The 19,904-nt window shown below is 35.8% G+C and overlaps 1 protein-coding gene and 1 long non-coding RNA gene across 3 annotated transcripts in view; one reads left to right on the forward strand and one right to left on the reverse strand.

The window, feature by feature from the left end:
• Positions 1 to 18,849, forward strand: part of LOC133516227 (insulin gene enhancer protein ISL-1) — a 55,401-nt gene extending 36,552 nt beyond the window's left edge. Inside the window, exons 2-9 of one of the 2 annotated variants that reach the window (XM_061849044.1) lie at positions 1,669 to 1,858; positions 9,167 to 9,297; positions 10,300 to 10,367; positions 10,819 to 10,918; positions 15,930 to 16,047; positions 16,341 to 16,503; positions 16,800 to 17,000; positions 17,119 to 18,849. In XM_061849044.1, coding sequence (XP_061705028.1) covers positions 1,669 to 1,858; positions 9,167 to 9,297; positions 10,300 to 10,367; positions 10,819 to 10,918; positions 15,930 to 16,047; positions 16,341 to 16,503; positions 16,800 to 17,000; positions 17,119 to 17,226 — 1,079 coding nt within the window. In that variant the 3' untranslated portion in view covers positions 17,227 to 18,849. Of the gene's footprint in view, positions 1 to 1,668; positions 1,859 to 9,166; positions 9,298 to 10,299; positions 10,368 to 10,818; positions 10,919 to 15,929; positions 16,048 to 16,340; positions 16,507 to 16,799; positions 17,001 to 17,118 lie in introns of both variants that reach the window. The other variant, XM_061849042.1, reaches the window with a different exon arrangement.
• On the reverse strand, positions 114 to 15,921 carry LOC133516228 (uncharacterized). Its single transcript, XR_009799191.1, has 2 exons — positions 15,589 to 15,921; positions 114 to 344 (listed from the first exon to the last, which is right to left on the reverse strand). It is a non-coding gene; the product is annotated as an uncharacterized LOC133516228 (long non-coding RNA).
• Positions 18,850 to 19,904: the final 1,055 nt, after the last annotated feature.

Here is a 19,904-nt window from a genome sequence, read left to right on the forward strand (position 1 = left end):
TGTGTATCGTTTACAAAACACACATAATAGTAAAAATACTTACTTGACATTGAAAACTACATATTTATGCTTAATATTTATGACAAAGAAATTGAGAATTATTATGAATGGACTGGATTTATCAAATATATTAGATAAGCAAATAACAAGGTAGAGGCTACGTTGAGCACTGATAGTTTATGTTACTTACATATTTCATTATTAGATTGATTCTCTCGTGCATGGTTCCGTTGCGCGTACGCCGTTCCCGTCACGCTGCACTCCCGCGCACCGCGAATCGTCGACCTCGCTCTTCGCATTGTTTGAGCCACGGTCAATAGCCTCAGTCAAGCGAATTGTTGAACCTGAAGAAAACAAACATGTATAATATGCATATATAATATTATACAGTCAGCTTCAAACAGACAGTGACGGCTAGTCACCAAATACCCATCAAATATGTATATCATAAATCACCTTTGTTCCCATAGAGTAAGGATGTGTCCCGATATATTTGGCCACTTTGACTGTACTAGGTAGGTAGGTAGGTAGGTAGGTATAGTTTACGAAAGCGTGTTTTTTATTTCTGTCACTTAGTAAGCGTTTTTTTTATAATTTTACTCAGAGATTATTACTAGTGGGTCTCCCTCAGTCTCTAGAATTTCTGATCTTGATATTTTTTCTATGTTATGGACAAGACGAGATGAAAATATTATAACTTTAACTGGATGTAGGTACAATAAACAAAATAGCCGTCAATATGTATTAATTATAGGTACAAACATTGTTTATAACTGCACATTAAAATTAATAAGTTCCAACAAAAAATAGCAGTGCCCTCTGTTGATTTAAACAAAAAAACACCTGTCTGATGTACCCGTGACAAATCCTTTACAGAAAATCTCAATCAATAAACTATTCTATTATTACTTATTCTTATAGAATCTTCATAATATAGCACGTTATGTGTGACAGAGACACCCCACTGCGCTCGGCTCCGTCCGTGGGCGCGGCCGCCACGCCCCGTCAAATTATCGATCAGGCGTATAATTTATTCATAATTCTTTTATTATTGACGTATTATGATGTTTCGCATAATTCGTCTATTTTAAAATGTTTTCAAATTTTCGTCCATTAAAATATCATAAAAATTAGGTGATGCTCCGACTCCATCGGCTACATTTTCATCAGTTCCGGCAGTTTAGTAGGCACACGACTTAACTCCACCATTGCCATTCTATCAGCGGGTATTATATGGAAATCATATTGGGTAGTGACCAGACTACGCGTTTTCTTATTTTATTCCATACCATTCTCTAATAGCTTAATGAAAAGGTGTATGTTCTTATGTAGAACAGTTACCTAGTCTGTGATAGATAATTTAGACCACAAACTGTAGAGATACCTATCTCTCTATTTGTAAAATATTTCCAGGAGGGCAGACACTTTTGGAGCGTTATTTCACTCGCTACCATTGATGCTGACTGTACCCACCCGTTACTAAATCACATCTGCGAGAGCGGCACACTAATAGTCCCTTTAAAAAATAGAATCATATTAGGGTTAGTTTAAGGATTTTGTTCTTATTGGTAGGTAAAGAATTCGTCATTCAAGATCTAACTATAAAATAAAAGTGTTTATAGTTGTAATAAATTGGCAAGTATCCTAATCGTTATTTTTTTGTTACAGAAAAGCTCCGGCTGTCGTTATGCGTCGGGTGCGGCGGGCAGATCCACGACCAATACATCCTCAGGGTAGCGCCCGACCTGGAGTGGCACGCCGCCTGCCTCAAGTGCCAGGAGTGCCGCCAGTTCCTCGACGAGAGCTGCACGTGCTTCGTCAGGGACGGCAAGACCTACTGCAAGCGGGACTACACTAGGTTTGTTGAAGATCCAAGTCTAAGTCTAAAAAACGTTGTCGTGAAATTGTCCCAAAGCCAGGTCCCAGTCTGTAAATAAGCAGTTACTTAGGGTATCATGTTTAGAGGGCACCAAATCTGAGGAATCGTTTGATTTAATGGCTGAGCTTGGGGAGAGAAAACATGATGTAGAAATACTTAGAGCATACAAATTTAATCAGGCAGTGTTCAAAACTAAATTATGACAGCAACAGCCAACAACTTAACAAAAATGTAGATATAGTAAAATTTTAGTGTTAACTTATTTTTCCTTTAATAAGATGACTTGAGATTTGGGATACGACCGTAATATTAGAAAAGACCGGCAAAATATGTAATTTTGATGACATTATAACATTTGAAATTTAGAATCAAAATAAAATGAAGGGCCTAAAACAATTTTAGGTCATTTACAACTCGTAATTTTTCAGTTCTTCCTCAAAAAAAATAGCTACAGTTTCTCAGCAATGTGAAGCGTAACCCCAAATTGAATGAGCGGTGATTTCCCGGCCTCCCCGCGTAACTTCCGACCCGCTATCGCTATTAGCGTAACCTGATTCCGCCATCTTGGGTTACACGGTCGGGAATTAGCTGTAAATAGCTAATGTTTGGACTGGTGCATCAGTTTTAGGTGAAACAGACTTGTTAATAATTTGTCAATTATTTAAAAAAAATATGAGAACTGAATCAACCGATTTCTACAGACATAAAACTAAAAACATTAAAACCTCTTTATATTTATTTTTGCAAGTTATTTTTTTTATAAACGATTAGGTTAGGTTAATAGTTGAGTTATTGAGCCTACTGATAAAATTGAGGTGCCCTGGTGTAAAAATATAGGTACGTACTTACATATTTGACGTGGAACCTACGAATTCTTAAAGGAGCAGAAAACAACTTACACTTTTATTGCCGACTGTACTTTCTCTCCATTGCATCTCTATCAAGTACTTCTCAAGACCTTCCTAATGAGCCTAAACTCAATGTGTTTATGTTTTTCCATCGAAGAGTTCCTTTAGCTAACTTCCAACTGCATCATCATCAGCTCTATGTTAGCATATCTGACATATCTGTCTATACTTACGGAAGTATGCCAAATTTCAGCTCAAGCGGATCCCGAGAAGTGGTTCAAATTTAAGTTACACGATTTAAAGCACTTATAAATATATTAACAATATACATAATGAATATATACAGATGATTACTTTAGAATAGAATAGAATAGAATAGAAATATTTATTTGCTTAAACATGGTAATTGCATACAGATGTCAAAAGTAAATTAATTTAGTATCATATGTTTAGCCAAAAAATATGGCATGCAAACTTAAAGCTAGAGAAAAAAATAAACCCTTCATTACAATGTCAAAACTAAATAATACCAAATCATTAACATGACATGCAAGTCGCGTAGTTAAATATTACGAACATTATAAATTTATATACGAACATTACAGAAAAGAGTTTAACTATGAATTTAATGTCACTTTACTTGATTCAGAATTATATAATACATCTAGTTAACAGAATAATCCAGACTAGCTTAACTAGCTTATATCTAAAATATGCCCTTGAGCCATTGTACCAAGGATGCTGGCAGCATTTCCTCGTTGTATCGCAATACTGATACGTTGTGCGAGGAAGCCGCCAGCTCTTCGGTCACCAGTTATGTCAACCATAAATTTATGGTACTTATATAATATAAATATATTATATACTTTGTCAGTAGAAAAAGGCGCGTACCAAATTTTGTACCCTTCCAATCTACAATTTTCAAATTTGGCGTCTTTTTCTACTGACGAAAATGGCTTGCCAAACTATAGGTATATGTATACAAATATACGTGGTGAAGCTAAATAAAAATGTGTGAAAATAGTTAATATTTACTAATTTACTACGGCTTTAAAAATAGCATATTAAAAGAGCATTTTCAAAGTTTAATTCTTCGTAATAAATTATCTCAGAAATCAACATTTCGAAAACACCTCCCCTTGGAGAAATGCAAAATTATGTATACCAATATCCCGTATAGGTACATATAACCCTTCATCATAGCGAGCGGAAACATTTGTTTACTCTCCGGACCATCCCCGCCAGTGACGGACTCGGATAAACAACGGAAACATACTCATTTACAATCAATATTATTTATGGTTTACCGATCAAGTACATCCTGTCAATTTTGTAATTGCTTGTTAATGATTGATTGGATGAAAAATATACAAATAAATCCGGTGAATTAAAGAGTTTCAAACGTCTTATGAGTTTACGTTTTTAGTAATTTTAGGAAATTGTTTTAGTGCAAAGTGGGTAGGTACGAATGAAAGCCAGGTGATGGTTTATTTTTATTCCTGCAGTGGTTTATTACGAATCATACTTGTTGAAAGGGTAATTTTGTGGTTGGGTCATGATGACCCGTTCGGGTCAAAGAACCTTTTGCAAAGCCACTCGATGCAATTCAGGCATAAAATACTTGCGATATAATTATGTTATGAGGATCTGGATTTTTAATTGCTTATATACCCAAATAGTATTATAAAATATTAATTGTTTTGGGGGATATTTGGGGACAATCTTACATAGATTAACCCAGCCTCAAACTAAGCAAAGTTTGCAGTATAGGTACATACTTATGTAGATAAAAAGTTAAAACGTATGTACCTCGATAACATCCATAACTCAGGAATTCGTGATACCGGCATTCGAACCCGACACCTCCTGTTTTGTAGGCAGGGTCACTACCGACTAGAGAAGGAGCCCGTTAAAAATTAAAATGAGTTTTATGGATGGTGTCACGTACGTACCTATGTTTGCGGTTTAGGATGCATCTTGTAATTTCCCAAATAAAAATTTTGGTATAGTATAGGTACTAAATATAGTAACATGTAGCTTTGTAAACTAAACATTATTTATTTAATCTTTATTGCACATAAGAAAACACACTTTAGAAAAGGCGAATTTAATGCCATTACAACTTATTTACAGAAAATATACGAGATAAAAAAATGTAATCGAAAACCCGCTTATCCGGCCGGTGTAAACGGGGACAAACATACCATAGACATATCAGGTTCCCGCCGCCCGCCGTGCTGTCAAACTGACGTTTGTTTTGGCGCCAAAATACATAATGCTCAGTCAAACCTCGTTTGTTTTCTCTTCGGCACATCAGAGTATAGACTACAAATATTATTCTACCGCCGTGAAATCCATTTCTGAATTTACGCGTGAAATTTTAACCCTTATTTCGTGGTAGCAAGGTTGAGATATTCGTAAAGTCCTAATACCATAGACAATATTGGGTTGTTGATGTGTAATTCTATATTTTACCCGCGAGAGATGGAAGGGTGAAAAGATAAACATTAGCGGTTATTTTAGTGAATTCATCTTTGGTGTTGAGTAAAAAGAGGCGCCGGCGGTCTGATTGACAGAATGTTGGTTCGATCCGTTTTGGCGACTTTCTTTGTGTAAACAAAAGCGTCGTTTAAGCTTTTATCGCAGACAAAAATATTTGACATAATTTTATTTTGCTTTACCCCTTCCTACCTTTACGCTCTAGTCTAGCTCTATCATCGTCGTTATTAAAATTGAAAATGTTACTACTTATTTACCTACATAAAGAGTTACCATTTTATTCAATGCTGTTGTTAAACAATCATTTTGACATGTAAGTTCAAATTGTCCTCTATTTACCTCACTGTGTGTGGTCACATTTCGCAGCTGCGTCTCACACGGTACATATCATCCTTTGACATTTGACAGAACTGTACACACAGTATGAAAGTATTATATTTCACTCGTGTTCAAAATATGATTATTATTTTTATTATCATATTTGACCAGATGTTAATGTTGTAATAAGTCATCGGTTATAAATAACGACCAGGCACTGTTTTGAAGTAGAGTAAAACGCGTTTCAAACTACACTATTTCTCGGATAGGGTGTTGTATAACTAGTCCCTAAGTCCACCAGGGAATATCGAGGGGTAGGTAGAGGTAGGTTACTCCGATACACAGGGCCCGAGAAATAGTGTACAGTCAGATGCAGAGAGGTGACCCCCCCCCCCCCCTGCATAGACTGATTGTATGCAGGGGGCGGTCACCTCTGACTGTACTTACCTAGTGTAAAACACCTTTATGGTGGGGAGGGGGTTTACTGCCTGCCACTACATAGAGCGCTTGGAATAGGTTCTATTTATGTTCTAAATTATAGGTAGTTTATTATGTGTATTTTATGGTTGTTCGTAATCGGGTTGATATTCGTATAAAAATTAATTAAATTATGTCTATTTGTTACATCGTTGAACGATAAAATTTGCTTATGCGATAAAAAGTAAATCAAATAACTATGCTAATTTTCAGAAATTTTGCTGCCGAGAGTTATTTACTAAGATTAACAAAAAATTGGTCTTTCTTTTAAATTCAAAAGCTTTAATTCATGGAGGCTCACCTGTCAGTTGAATGAAACCTAACGATTGAAATACCACCTGCATTGCCCTTTGCGCATTATGTTTTACTTCATTTGTTTTAAGTCGTATGCCTTATGTATTTAATGAAGGCTAACGCGTTTAATTTCGCCTTGCTAATGTAGACGGAGGTCTTTCAAAATGTCAAATGCAGAGTATTTTTGAGGGTAACAAGCTTTCCTATCGCGAATTTACTCCTTATTCATAATTGTGGTAAATCTTTTTCCTATTTTTGATTATTCATTGTAAATATTAGATATAGTTCAATAAATGTTTTTAGTATTAGAAAAGTGCCGACTGAAATATATGCAAAATTAAACGCGTAAAAACATTATTTCACATTCCGCAATACACAAAAGTAAGAATATTTTTTAGAGAAACGTATTTTTTTTTAAAGAGTATAGCAGAATTTAGAGTGCTCTTTTTCTGGACCACCAACTACAGTGACGCCAACTGGTGAGCACAAAAACGGTAGCCCTCATTAATTCTAATGCACCAAATCATCCCTCGCAACACCTACTTATACATTCGAAGTTACGCTCTCGTTGTAATATCCTGAAATAACATGGGTCTAGGTATAACATTAAAGTAAAGTAACAATTTATCTATGTACGGTATTACCTAGTTTTCGTTGCTAAAAACTAACGCGCAACATCGATTGTATGGCGAATTGTCGACGGCTATATTCTAGCGACTCTTAAATATATATATTTTTTAACTCTGTGAAACCTACGTACAAAGCGAAAAGATTCAATACGGAATACAGAAACCTGAATATAATGCCGCACCCTGGTCCTATTTATACGGAAGCGTTTGGAACTCTTTCGTACTTGCTTTTGCTTTTGTCCTGAAATTCGTCACTCGCTAGGGTTGTCAAAATGTCAGTTTTCCTGTGAAGAAAAACATGGTGATTAAACCGATATCATACATTAGCGAAGAAATTCAAAGGTGGCTTTAACCCGTTTTGTGTCAGAAGGGGAAATTTAGTCATATCCCTCTCATGCATTAGCAGGTGTCCTGTGCCCAGCAGTGAGACTTAACATATAGGCTGCTTATTGTTAATTTATTTTTAGGTTTAATGACTATACTTCGTTTTTTAGCATTAGAAAGAAAGTAAGCGATATTGACGTATCTTATTATTAAAAAAACACTTGAAAAATAAGTTGCAGCTAATATGTAACAAACAATTATATATCAAATATGATCATTTACAGTATTATGGCTTCCTTCCACCAACACAACCAGATTGTTTACCTTTATTATTCTATACTAATGCGAAATTTTGATCTTTATATATAAGCATAAGTATTTAAAAAAGCAACGTCATATGATAATGCATAGTAAAGGTACCTACTGGTCGAATTATATATTAAAAATATAGGTAGACACGTTGTTTTCTTTTTATAAATATGTAGTATTTTCTCTCATCAAGCGCTGGTGGCCTAGCGGTAAGACCGTGCGACTTGCAATCCGGAGGTCGCGGGTTCAAACCCGGACTCGTACCAATGAGTTTTTCGGAACTTATGTACGAAATATCATTTGATATTTACCAGTAGCTTTTCGGTGAAGGAAAGCATCGTGGGGAAACCGGACTAATCCCAACAAGACCTAGTTTACCCTCTGGGTTGGGAGGTCAGATAGCAGTCGCTTTCGTAAAAACTAGTGCCTACTCCAAATCTTGGGATTAGTTGTCAAGCGGACCCCAAGCTCCCATGAGCCGTGGCAAAATGCCGGGACAACGCGAGGAAGAAGAAGTAGTATTATCTCTCATAGGTCTTCCTAGTGACAAATATTTTTTTCTTAATAGGTTACCTATGCAGATCATATTCATATTTAAAATAAAATAGTTATTAAATAAACCTTACTATAATAATGGAATGAAAAAATAAATACTTAAATTGATTAATTGTCTACATAAACACAACATCATGCGGCATGAACTCGCTAGTAGAATGTTTAACAGAATAAATAAGGACCAAATTAGTAACTATATCCATTAGGAACTGTAATCATTAACCTGGCTTCACCGTTAACGATTCCAATATTTAAGTATGAATATTTTTCTTCAAACCTACCCCCTCATCGGCAACCCTAGTGAGCAATGCTTTTAGCCAGATTGGGGCGGCCTCATCCGCTAAGTGCCGGTCAATAACCTCGCTCAAAATGTGCTTAGGGGTTTGGGGTTCCGTAGCTGACGAGAATTTACAATGGGGTTCCTTATTTTGATGTAAAACTCTTGTGGGGTATGAAAACAGCGCGTCTTGTGCTGTGTGAGATCGATAGTTAGTATAGGTAAATGCAAATGCTGACTCTACTTGTAGATAGGTTCATATGTATGTACCTATGTATACTATTATTTGTGGTACAGTTGCCATTAGATATATCGGAGCGGCCAAGGTGCTCAAAAATACCTGAACACGTCCTGATAATAGAGGTACTTACGAGTACATACCCTTTAACTCCGATATAAATATCTGATAGCGACTATACTGTCAGACAGAAGCAACAATAGCCAACACTAATTGAAGAATAAAGCTTGTGCTGTATGTAAACACTGTTTCTGTGTAGCTACTTTTGTCGTTGATTTTACGACTACCAATACCAACGTATTTAAACAATAATATGTTAGATCATAAACTTGTCTTCTAATTTTATTGTCTTATTATTTTTAATATACAAACGAAGTAGATAGGTAGGAAGTCGAAGTAACAGCAGCGATAATATTTTATTCTATGCCGTTGAAAATTATAACTCTTTCCTTAGAGTTATTTACAATCATTAAGGTATGGAAATCATTAATAACATACTAAACTGCCTTTGTCTCGCAGGTTATTCGGCACAAAGTGCGACAAGTGCGGATCGTCGTTTAGCAAGAACGACTTCGTAATGCGAGCGAAGACGAAAATCTACCACATCGACTGCTTCCGCTGCTGCGCCTGCGCGAGGCAACTAATACCTGGTCAGTATTAATCATATACCTACACCCACTCCGAAAAAAGAAACTGAATTCCCTTCTCATATCTAGTCATAGTTTCTCATTACTCTTCTTGTTTTGGCCTGAAGTTGCGGGCTAAGATGGATAATGTCCTAACTTTCTTCAAGGCTTAGCAAGTCAAATTGATAATGTATTTGACTGACTTTATTTTACTACTTTAATGGAAATTGCGTTTTCATACAAACGTAGACCTCATTTTCCTCTAGGGATTATATTAACAATATTGAAACAATTTGTTGTACATATATCAACTGCAGATATGCCCGTGCGTTTGATTTTTTCGAACGACGAACGAGAGTTAGTAGCATTTAAAAATATATATATATAATCTGTTTTTCGCTCATAATTTTTACAATTATCAAAAAATCAAATACATAAAGGCAAACGTAGGGGTATAGCAATGGTTAATATACATCGAATTTTGTAAAAATAATTTCCATGATGTCAATATCCAGAGAGCAAAATGGGGACTAAGTTTGTATGGAGAAGCGGCCGTCCCCTTTCCTCTTAAAATAATATCTATCAATTTTGTCCACCGCTCCCCTATTCTCTCAATAACCACATACCTATTAACATTATGCACGTTGTGGCCAGATCATTAGATTTTGATAATTTCATGAAATACCATTTCAGAATTGATTACTTCATCATAATGGTTAGGTCACAAATCATGAAACGATCAATTCTAAGATTGCCACTAAAATCAAATTCGTGTAAGAAAATTTCATACATTTTATATGCCGTATTAATAACTCGTTTGTATGTAAACTTGTAAAGCTTTTATTTTTCTATGAACCGAGCTTTTGTTGCCTAAAAGTGAGTAGAAAAATCTCCAAGTAGCTATTGCACGCCAACTATTACACAAATACATGCAAGTGGAATGGCTATCTAAATTAAAACTATTTGTCACAAAATACTTTTCCCAAAATTAGTTACCAATAACCAATAAATATATTTATATTGCAGGAGACGAATTCGCGTTGAGAGAAGGCGGTGCTTTATACTGTAGAGAAGACCACGATGTTTTGGAAAAGGTACGTATGTGGTAAGCCATTCACTTCTGTATTTTTGACATTTATGTTTTTCTACCGAGACCCTCGATACATACCTTGGGTATGTATTACATATATCTTCTGTTTGAGGTGGCCCTCTTTTTTGTTTAAAAATATTTTTACATTTTTCTTATCTATATATATACCTCTCATAAATCACAAGGCCACACGGAATAGAAGACATTTTTAATTTTACGTAGATACTATATTGGGGTTCAAAGATATAAGGGCTCCTCTCCACGATGGCCCAGCGTAGGCCAGTCCAAGGGACGCAGCTATGCGGTGAAATGAGATAGCAATATCACTTGCTCCCTCTAACGCATAAATGCGTCCCTAGGACTGGCCTACGCTGGGCCATCATGTAGAGGAGCCATAATGTTAGAATACTATGCTTGGGCACCAAGAGCAAAAATAAAGAAGTGACTCCTTCCAGACTGCGAACACGAGCAGTGGCAGTGGCGCCGAGAGCAATAACAACACCACCCTTAGCAACAACAACTCACACCATCCACACGAGTTGGGCTCTATGTCGGGTGAGTAAGACTCATATTACAACAACACAAGCATTGCAACTTAACCAGGTTATTGAGCAACCACAACACCGCCCTTAGCAACAACAACTCGCACCATCTGCACGAGTTGGGCTCTATTCTATGTCCGGTGAGTAAGACCCATATGACATTGGGCTCTTTGTCAAGACAATTGCGCTATGTCCGGCCGGTGTGTAAAAAATCTTTAAACTAAACAAATTGGGAAAGCTGAATAAGAAATTATGACCGTTTAAAAGTAGTTATGCAAATACAATGTCCAGCGAGAACGGGAATAAAAATTTGCAAAAAAAAAAACGCTTTAGCAACTCAAGATTTAAGCAACATTGTAAAGACAAAAACAGACATAGGTAATTTATCATTATCAAATCTTAAATACCTCGTTAAAACACCCATGCCTTAAGTATTTCGAAACCATTCCCTATAAAATACTTTACTTATTTTATCCAGCTACAGTTTTTTTTTTTCAATATGCCTCATATAATCGCAATAAAGGAATTGTATAGAACTTAGTTGTTTGGAGTGTCGCGGGGATAGTTATCGGTACACGAGTAATTAGACAGCTATCGCGCGGTTTGGTGATACAACAGATTTCTAACATAGGGCTGACACTTACGTTCGCTGTAATTTCAATTTAAAAAAAAATGATACGACTACTTTAACACGACTTGCAGCGTATTTCGCAGGTGTATAAAATATACCTACTTGTCATCAGCGCGAGTGAGATGCACTGCGAGTCGTGTCAAGTTCGTATCATAGCTGTCAATAATAAGTCAACTTGAGATTTTAAAATCTCTGTGCTACTCTTGCTCGATATAAAAAGTACACAAATAATACCCTTCGACTCCCGGACACACACCGACGTGTTGATAAGATTTTATTGACAAAGTATGATCACAAAAAAAGTTTAGATTAAAGGAAAATTTCATATTCATCTAAATCAAATAAGCTAAGCCTACATGTACTACACTACTGCCACATCTACTGAATTGGTAACTGACGTTACGTGGAATTACTCAGATCTCCAAATAGATGGGATGATGAAATCAAAAAGATTGTGGGTCCAATCTGGAGGAAAGAAGCAGCAAATCCGGCTACTTGGAGGAGATTTGGAGAGGCGTATGCACAACAGTGGGCGCATACTCGCTGAGGAAGAGAAGGAAGAAGAACTTAAATTTAGTTCAGTTTTTCAGTAAAAACAATTTTGACGTAGGACGTAGGTACGCTACGACCATGAGGCCCAGGTATTCTGAATGTAATAACAGAATGTAATTAATATATATATCTCTTGATTTTGTTTCGTGAAAGTAACTACTCGTTTTAGTATTTTTTAGAGTGCCTATAAATTCTTCATAACTACGCTTTAAATATTAATAAAGGTTTTGCTATTTAATTAAAGTTTTAACATTATCGAAGATCCCTTTAGATAGTTTTACAAACTTGTAAATTTTCTTAACTCTGTTTCACGTAAACGATTTTGAAACATTTAGTGGCAGCCCTAGCTGAAGTGGCTATCGATATCGATGGCGCAGTGATTGGTGTATCACGATCACACGCGCCGACAAACGCACGCCGCTCTTTCATCTCGCCGACGCTGGTTCCCACAGTTGGGCTTCTACATCAAATACCTAGTGATATTACAAAAACTACATTATTAATTATTGGGATACCTATGACCAGTACGCAAGGGCATCATTGAATTATCAGGAGTAATCTTTCGGGATTACTTACTCGGATATTGCAGGAGTTTATCACACCAGTTATTTCGGATAATGTAGCAATATCGTAACTATGGATAGAGATTTGTTATAAAAGTTAAAAACGATAACGGATAAAAACTTTAGCCTACCGGTTCCTGTTATATGTCGCTACGCGAAATCTAAACGAAATAGTATGGCGACTTACCTTAATACTTATAACTAAATTTTTCAATTATAAATTATCTATGTATTATTGCGTAGTTTATATTGCAAAAAAATTCACCATAGTCATGTATTTTAACTGACAAGAAGACGGTCACTTTCTTTCCTTACGTTGTCTAGAGTAGTAACAAAACACACATGGCTCTACATTTTGGAAGTTATTGTTGATTGAATTCATCTTCACATGACTAGTGGCGCTGTGAGCTGTAGACTCCTATGGTTCCGCCATTTTGAAAAAAAAAACAAAAACTGAATCTACAAATAAGTTCTATATAATCCAACTTGCTCACTAAAATTCACGAGAACCGGTTGAAAAATGCGACCTATAGACGAGCACATCCGAACATACGAGAGAATTTTTATTCAAAATGAAACTGAGACCTTTGCTTTCGCTCGGTCAACAAGATATGATGGAATTGGACTTTATTACCTTGTTCACCAATGGTATAGCCTGGATAATTATAATAACAAAGGATAAATTCCATTTCACACGTCCACGCAGGATTAACGCCTCGTGTTTGACACGCGTGAGGGGTAATTTACGTGCTTACCTCTATATGCAAATGGACATCGTACATTATTAAACAGACTAGAGCCTTATTTTTTATGCATTTGACGTATGAAAATGACATTGGAATAGTGAAGGTTTGCCTAATTGCACTGGAGGGCCACTTGTGAGCGAGTGCGACGGGGATATTCTTATTGAAATGAAATTATATTCGGTCCCACCTGTGCATTAGATTATAATGCAACTACCTGCCTGTTATGTAGTACAGTCACGTCTGAAAATATTGATACGAAAAAAGTGCTAAAAATATGTATACACGACTTTATTGCTCATATATTAAAGTAGTATACATATTATTGGCACATTTTTCGTATCGATATTTTCAGACGTGACTGTACTAGGTCTCGGCCGTTAAAAAATGTGTTGAATTACCAATAGGACTACCACCTAACGAGTTTCCAAATTGTCCATAAAGCGCCAATTACATCCACACTTCCCGATAACGGGCCCGAAATCAGTCCCGATTGCGGCCCTGATAATAGTTTTGTAGTTGAAACGGAAAAATATTCTTTCTCGGGTCCGAAAATGACAATCTGATGCGTTATTATAGAATCGAAATTCTTCCCTTACTTATCCTAGATTTACGGGTTACCTACTTATCTTCTCGTTGTTTGTGCATAAATAGAATCTTATCGGTTGGTGGTCTCTAAATCTCTATCTGATTAGATGTAAATAGATGAGATTATAACATAACTGATACACATTACAATAATAAACAAATAAAAAAAGTCTAGACTTTTGTCCTTGTCGATGAAAGATTTATCTAGGTTTTTTCAACCTGACCAATTTTATAGCTGTAAGTTTCCGACATTATCCAATAGCACAATTCTGCGAGTTCACTTCTTCATTTTCACTTACAACGTAGTATTAGTAGCTATGTAGCTTTCATACGCTTTTTTTACTGCGATAGTTTAGGAGTCTGATTTCATCCAGACTTATTAGATGATAAATAATCATTTAAGCGCATCTTGCTGACGATACGAGTATATTGTTAGTGCAAGAGGAACGCAATAAGTAAGTTTTCTAAATTCTCAAAATGTAGGTATATGTCGCAGGTGATTGTTGCAAAGCGCTCCACAGACTATGCAACAAATCGCAAGCCATTTTCAGTACATTGCCAGCTAAGATGATGCAAAAAATTCAATCGAACGATGCCGCCAAACCATTGGCCTTTGATCCATTAGATGGCGCCACTCTTTGATATTTAAGAAATTCAACACATATCAGTGAAAGAATAAAAATCAACGTCAAATGGTGTTCTAAAAGTTTTAATCATGTGTTGAAAGATGGCAGTAAATTTATTGCTACAAAGCTTTCTTTGACAATTCACCTCTATTTCAAATTCTCTTTGGTACAACGGAGCGACGGCGACGTACAAATCGGTTCCAGTGTGCTAAGCGCCATATGATCAAATCGCATAGGCCAAGCATAATAGGTACGATTTGTTGCAATGTGAGTGGTGCCAACCTACCTTTAATTAGAGAGTTCCACTAGTACCTATTGCAAAATTACAAATTGTTATGTTATGAAGAAAGGTCCAAGGGGGCTACCATCACCAAATTCGAAAATTGTCAATCGCAACAGCGATAAAGATAATCGAAACTACCTGCGTCGTCGTGGTGCGTTTACGACTTAACGTGTCTGTCTTTGACCTAAATGCAAAGAACTGTTTTTTGATTATTGGGTCATTAGTCGAATCTATAATCTGGATTCATCTTAGATAATATCTTATCAATCCTATGCATGTAAGATAAGTTTCATCGCATTGATTTACAAGAGATAGGTGTTTTTTTTTTTCGTTTTTGTTCCATCTGTTATTGCGGTTAGTTTGTTGACCGTTAAACCCAAAACAAAGATACTTAGGCCAATAACACTTTTCTTTCATAAAATACACGGTCAACGTGAATTGATACAATACCGACCGTGTCAAAACTATCTATCTGAAATACACATAACGCCTGCTTGATTTTTTTCGCAAATACTAGCACAAACAACTTAGCTACAATATAAAAGTTGTAGATAGATAAATGGATTTTTTGCATTAGAATTCGTAAACAATAAGTACAGTAACGTTGTGATTGTGTGACAACACTTTGATTGCATATTATTAATCTCTCGGACACGCGCTCACAAGCCGGCGGATAATACATTTACAAAGGACTTACTGGACTTAGCCGCCGTCCGGCTGGGATTAGCGTAGGTGTGAAACAGGCTAAACCCTTTGTTAACCCTTTTCAAACTTAAAATAACTTTAATGATTTAGGTGCCAATTATTGTAACTTAATCAAACAACGAACATAAGCATACTTTTCAAAATATTTCAGCTTTGGATTCGCCCTTCCACGATCACGTTTACAATATCAACATTACGTTTTACGCTTTGACGTAAAGCGTGGTATTGCCAATCAATAAAAAAACATCCAGAAATCGGGTAAAATATTGAAGTTTTATTTTTACCAGTCTTTAGTTATATTATTATTGATTATTATTTCGTTTGTAATTTCAGATTCTGGCAGTGAGTCAGGGTCACACAAAAGCGGCAGGGCGCGGACTACTGCTGCAGCAGATGGAAAACCGACGAGAGTTCGTACTGTACTTAATGAAAAACAACTACATACGCTTAGGTATGTTTTTTTATAAATGTACCGTTATCAATAACTTCCTAATAAACTGAACATTATCTTAGCCATGTAGTATCCTCTAGTGTATATGCGAAAAGAGAAGAGTCGTGGAATGTAAGGGAGCCTATACATTCCACGACTCTTCTATTTCCGCACAGACTCTATAACAAATTAAATGTATATCGATTCTCAAGCAATGTCTGATATTTCTTAAAGGTAGTTAGATTAGATCACCAACCTCTAAAACACTTTAATGCAAAAATGTACTACTGGTAATTTTCGTTTATATATTTCAGAACTTGCTACGCGGCTAACCCGCGCCCCGATGCTCTGATGAAGGAACAGTTAGTGGAAATGACTGGACTCAGTCCCAGAGTCATAAGAGTTTGGTTCCAGAACAAGCGTTGTAAAGATAAGAAAAAAACTATACAGTTGAAAATGCAGATGCAGCAGGAGAAGGTGGTAATTTATCCTTTGGTATACTTTTTTAATTAATACTTTTAAGAAGTTAATTATTAGAAGTAAAACATTGCTAATAAAAATCTATAAATGGCATTTATCAGCATACTTATGATAATAACCTGGCATTTCATAAGTCGGATCTGCGTCATATGGAACGGAAAGATCTGCGTTATAAGTAGTATTTCAATCAAATCCCTTTTAACATTTCATAGACTACATAGGTACATGAGCTGCACTGCACATGTGATGTGTTATATGTATTGCCAAATTGATCACCTGTCCCTATACTGCAGGAAGGCCGCCGCATGGGGTACATGTCGATGGGCGTGCCGCTCGTAGCGGGCTCGCCGGTGCGGCATGAGCCGGCGGGCAGCCTGGCGCTGGAGGTGACGGCGTATCAGCCGCCCTGGAAGGCGTTGTCGGACTTTGCTCTACACGCGGACTTGGACCGTGCGCCGCATCACAGCGCGGCATTTCAGCAGCTTGTAAATCAGGTACTTATTGTTATAATTCAAGTAGGTACTACCTAATATAAAATTTTAGTATATAGTTCATACTTGCACTTAAACATTATGTACTGCGTAATATTAATATAAGCGTTTTTCTCAACAGATGCATGGTTACGACGTGCCATCGTTGCCACCTCCACGGCCGCCTCACGGCGAGGACAACTACGTAACCTACCTCGAGAGTGATGACAGCTTGCCGCCTTCACCCTAGTGCACCCTAACATAATGGCCGCAAGGCCAGCAAATTAATGCTGTCTGACTGAAAATAAACAGTGCGTGGTACAGGAAAAATATTCGCAAATACCATGACATTAGATGAAATGTTAACGGTGCCGATCAAATATTCGTTTAATGCCTATCACAGTATCTTCAGTCAGGCTTCATTTTCAATGGACTTTAAAATTGAAACACACAGGAAATCATACAGTTAGCGTTAAATGTTCGTCTTTGTTTATGGGAATTGAATGTAGGGGATAGTGCAAGATTAATTCTATATTCTTTTTTATATTCGTGGTTTAATAAGTTATTGATTTTGAAATTAAAATCTGCCCGTAATATATGTCGTCTGAGCACTTTCTCTAGAGCACGTGATAACTTTTTTTTACTTATAACCAACCAAATACTAACAACTCTAATAAGTAAAATTAGTTCTACGAAAGCAATACACAATATCCTTTGTTATTATTGTAGGTAAGACACTACATAACATACCTACTGAACATTTGCAGTAGACAAGTTATTGAACTGCGCGTTCGTAAGTAAATGGGATGCGCTGGTAAGAAAGTAAATGGGATAATTTTAAGGCCGATAAAATTATCCCATTTACCTACATACCAGCGTATAGGGAAGAGTAAATTATGAAAGATAGTTTACCAGTTACCTCCATAGAAGGCTGTATCCTCGAAAACTAAAAGCGTGGTAGAAATGATAGCGTTGTCCCATGACTGTAAAGCAATTCTATTTAGCCTGTGTTGTAGTTTACGTCAAATATTTTATAGATTTTTTTCTACTTGAGAAACCTACTTGTTTCCATGGGATGTTGATATCAATGGAATGGAGGTTCTCTTGAGTTAAGATAAGACTCAAGAGTTCAGAATCTTCATTAATTCTCTCTTCCCTGTAACGGGTTAAATACAGTTTCTAACAAAAATAATGGGGGTCCGTTTAATAGGATAGCGAATATGCCCTTAAACGGAATCCCCACTATTTATGATACACCCTGTATAATGTAAACTATTAAGAATAAATTTAAATTGTATATTTGTTAAGTTAAAAGTATTCAGATATACGTTATAATTATAATCTGCTTTTATGTGATGTTTACCATTAGTTTATTAATAATAAATAAATTATGTATTTTCATATTTTGAATAAGTACCCTTTGTGTATTTTTTACATAATTTAACTAAGATCAAGATCTGTTAGCCATTGTCATGTATATAGGTTTTGTGTACATATAATGTAAAAATTGCATATAATATACATAATTGAATAATTACTATTAGCTACATAATAATCAGTATAACGTAGTTTAAGAGAACAAAAATAAACTGCGTGTATGTTCTAAAAAAATATGACAATGAGTGTAAAAACAAGCCTTTGAAGTAACTTTTCTTAAATATTTCGGGAAAAAAAAAACGATAAAAACAGTTACCCGCACAATTTTCTACACATTTTTAATTTACAGAAAAACAAACATTGCTTTTTTTGTTGTACAATACATTCAATAATTTATAGAGATTACCAACTTTTAATTTATTTTGTAGTTAATAAAACTATACAATGTACCTACTTAGATTGTGAGCATAATAATAAAAAAAGAATGAGTACTTAACTACTCGTTTTCATATTTCCATGTTTCCATATTGATTGATATGCCAACCTCTGCCCTATATCCTATATACCAATCGTTGACAAATTGTTGACAAAAAGTAGCTAGTACTCGTAGTAACCAGCCACTGTAGCTTACTCATCATCAAGAACATGGCGCTATTACCTATTACACAACTAGGCATTTTCAGCGCGTTATTCACTACGTCCTTTACAGAAGCCGTCTTTCTAATTTTCTAAAGAAACTTTAAATGCCAGTAATATTGAAAAACAAGGAAAATTTACATAAAACGTCTACAGAAACATTGATTGTAAAGGTATCTACTAAGGTATTTACTCCATTATTAAATATATATATATATTAATTTAATATATTTTTATTTTTATCCAAGTATAATGAAAAAACCTGTACTGTAATATTATGGCACGTTTAGTTTCAGTCTTTAACTATGCGCCGAAAAGAATAACTTTTGTAGTATAAAAAGTGGTTACACTGAAAGCGAAAATACACTCAAATTTATATTCACTCCACTAAATTGAGTGTTTATATTGCTATATAGTTTTTATAGTGGTAACGGAAGACCACGAATAAGATGGGTGGACGAGATAAATAAAAAAAAAGCTGGTCCTAGCTGGTTGTCAATGGCCTCGGATAGAGCAAACTGAACATCTTCGGAAAAGGGGTTCTTGCAGATTAAATATTTTTATATTCTCAAAAGTGTTTTAAAAATTATAAGTGTCAAAACTAGTAAAAAAAGTATTACATTACAGTTGTGTAATAATGGATAGTCTTTGTTATAATGTTTGAAAGAAATAAAAGACTTTTTTATTTATTATATATTTCGTTGTGCTGTTTTCCAGCTACCTACCTTGAGTGGTTGCCAACTACCTACAAGTCGACACTCCGTTGGGAAGTGTCATGGCGGGTGGATGGCTGGTTGCACGCACACGATCACAATCTGTATTTTATTTACCACCTTGTCATACAACGGAGTCAATACGTCACAATGGCATCGAGGATAAAAAACGTAAGAAAAAAATTCAAAAACGATGTACTAA

This window comes from Cydia pomonella, chromosome 3 (assembly GCF_033807575.1).
Source record: "Cydia pomonella isolate Wapato2018A chromosome 3, ilCydPomo1, whole genome shotgun sequence".
Lineage (NCBI taxonomy): Eukaryota > Metazoa > Arthropoda > Insecta > Lepidoptera > Tortricidae > Cydia > Cydia pomonella.